At 64.4% G+C, this 2,095-nt stretch overlaps 1 protein-coding gene across 1 annotated transcript; it reads left to right on the top strand.

Annotated features, from left to right (window-relative positions):
- On the top strand, positions 1–2,095 carry LOC129016141 (mastin-like). The gene is made up of 5 exons (XM_054455151.1): positions 1–61; positions 236–416; positions 568–842; positions 1,390–1,550; positions 1,653–2,095. Exons 1-5 carry the CDS (start codon positions 1–3, stop codon positions 1,821–1,823), a joined length of 849 nt encoding a protein of 282 aa, XP_054311126.1. The 3' UTR covers positions 1,824–2,095.

Raw genomic sequence — 2,095 nt, 5'->3', positions numbered from 1 at the left:
ATGCTGTGGCTGCTGGTCCTGACCCTCCCCTGCCTGGGGGGCTCCGTGCCTGGGAACTCAGGCGAGTCCACCCCATCCAATGCCCCTGCTGCCCCAGGACCCACTCCCTACCCTGGGCTCAGAGCACCGGCCCCGGGAGGCGTGGGGACTGTCCGATTGCCAGTCTCTCCTGGTGCCCCTGAGCTCTGGGAAGACCCTCGTCCATCCCCATCATGGCCCTCACTTGCTTCCCTAGAGGCCGGCGTGGGGCATGAGTTGGTGGGCATCGTCGGGGGCTGTGACGTCTCGGCCAGGAGGCACCCCTGGCAGGTCAGCCTGAGGTTCTACAGCATGAAGACAGGTCTGTGGGAGCACATCTGCGGGGGCTCCCTCATCCACCCAGAGTGGGTGCTGACCGCCGCCCACTGCCTTGAGCCGTGAGTGGAGCCTGCCGTCCCCTCGGCGGGTGGGAGTGGGGGTGGGGACGGGCAGGTGTCCTGTGTGCCAGGGTCCCCTCCCGGGATTCAGGGAAAGCCCCAGTCCTGAGGGTCCGGCCTTACTCTGAGAGGTGCCCGTTCCTCTCTCCAGGGAGGAGTTGGAGGCCTGCGCGTTTAGGGTGCAGGTTGGGCAGCTGAGGCTCTATGAGGACGACCAGCGGATGAAGGTGGTTGAGATCGTCCGTCACCCCCAGTACAACGAGAGCCTGTCTGCCGAGGGCGGTGCGGACATCGCCCTGCTGAAGCTGGAGGCCCCGGTGCCGCTGTCCGAGCTTGTCCACCCGGTCTCGCTCCCGTCTGCCTCCCTGGACGTGCCCTCGGGGAAGACCTGCTGGGTGACCAGCTGGGGTGACATTGCGGACCACCGTGGGTGTCAGGACGGCTTGCTGGGGAGGACGAGGGGGCTGGGTCTTGCGGAAAATCCCTCGCTCTGTGGCCTCTGGGACCCCCTTTGCGAGCGAGTGAATATGGCACCTGGGTTTTGGACAGGACGTTTCTGTGACAGACGTCAGGAACGGGGATTGCTCTGGGCAGGCAGTTTTGGCCACCACTCCAGACCTGGTGTTCCCCGGCTCCACTCTGCCAATGGCAGCCGAGGCCAGGCTCCTCCGCTGTGGACGGAGGGTTGGTCCGGGGTCCTGAGCCATGCAGCTTTGCCCCTGCTTCCAAGAGGAGCCCTGTGTCCTGCTGCTGGGCTGGCGTCCAGACCCTCAGATGTCACATGGTCAGATCCTGACTATAGTGGACTTGGGGAAACTGAGTCACTGGGTCAGGATTCGTGGGTGGGGGCTCCCCTGTGCTCTCTGCTGAAGGTCGGGGAGGCCCCACATTGGATGGAATGAGGTCTTTGTTTTAAGGAGGAGGCAGGCCCCCCACCTCTACATCCAGGTTCATCTCCACGTTCTCCCCACAGAGCTGCTGCCCCCACCCTACCATCTCCAGGAGGTGGACGTCCCCATCGTGGGGAACAGGGAATGTGACCAGCAGTACCAGAATGAGTCCTCGAGCAGCGACGACAGGGTCATCCTAGACGACATGCTGTGTGCAGGGAGCGAGGGCCGGGACTCCTGCCAGGTGGGATCCCAGCCCCACGCTGCCTCCTCCGTCCCCCTGCCCACCAGCCCCGTTGCTGTGGGTGCACGCAAGGGCTTTGCTGAGCGCCGTCTCTCCCCACAGGGCGACTCCGGGGGCCCCCTGGTGTGTAGGTGGAATTGTACCTGGGTCCAGGTGGGCGTGGTGAGCTGGGGCAAACTCTGCAGCCTTCGCGGCTACCCCGGCGTGTACACCCGTGTGATGAGCTACGTGTCCTGGATCCGCCAGTACGTCCCACCATTCCCCAGACCCTAGCTGGGGTGCAGTGGGGTCTGCATGATCCAGGAGGGCCCGTCTTCCTTGTGGACACCCCTGCTGCTCCCCAGTCTCGGCCTCACCCTCCCGCAGGTCCCTGCCCTGAGACCCTTCTGCTCCTCTTGGCCTCTCAAGGCTCTGTGTTTTCCTGCTGGCAGGGGGCTCGGGGAGCCGGGGAGGGGCCCTCAAAGATGAGTCGGGAGTGGAAACAGAATCCCAGAAATCCTAGACGGCTGCTTGTGACTTGACTCCATTAAATAGTGTGGAAACCG

This window comes from Pongo pygmaeus, chromosome 18 (assembly GCF_028885625.2).
Source record: "Pongo pygmaeus isolate AG05252 chromosome 18, NHGRI_mPonPyg2-v2.0_pri, whole genome shotgun sequence".
Lineage (NCBI taxonomy): Eukaryota > Metazoa > Chordata > Mammalia > Primates > Hominidae > Pongo > Pongo pygmaeus.
Note: the sequence above shows the minus strand (reverse complement) of the source record. Positions and strands in the feature narration are given on the sequence as shown.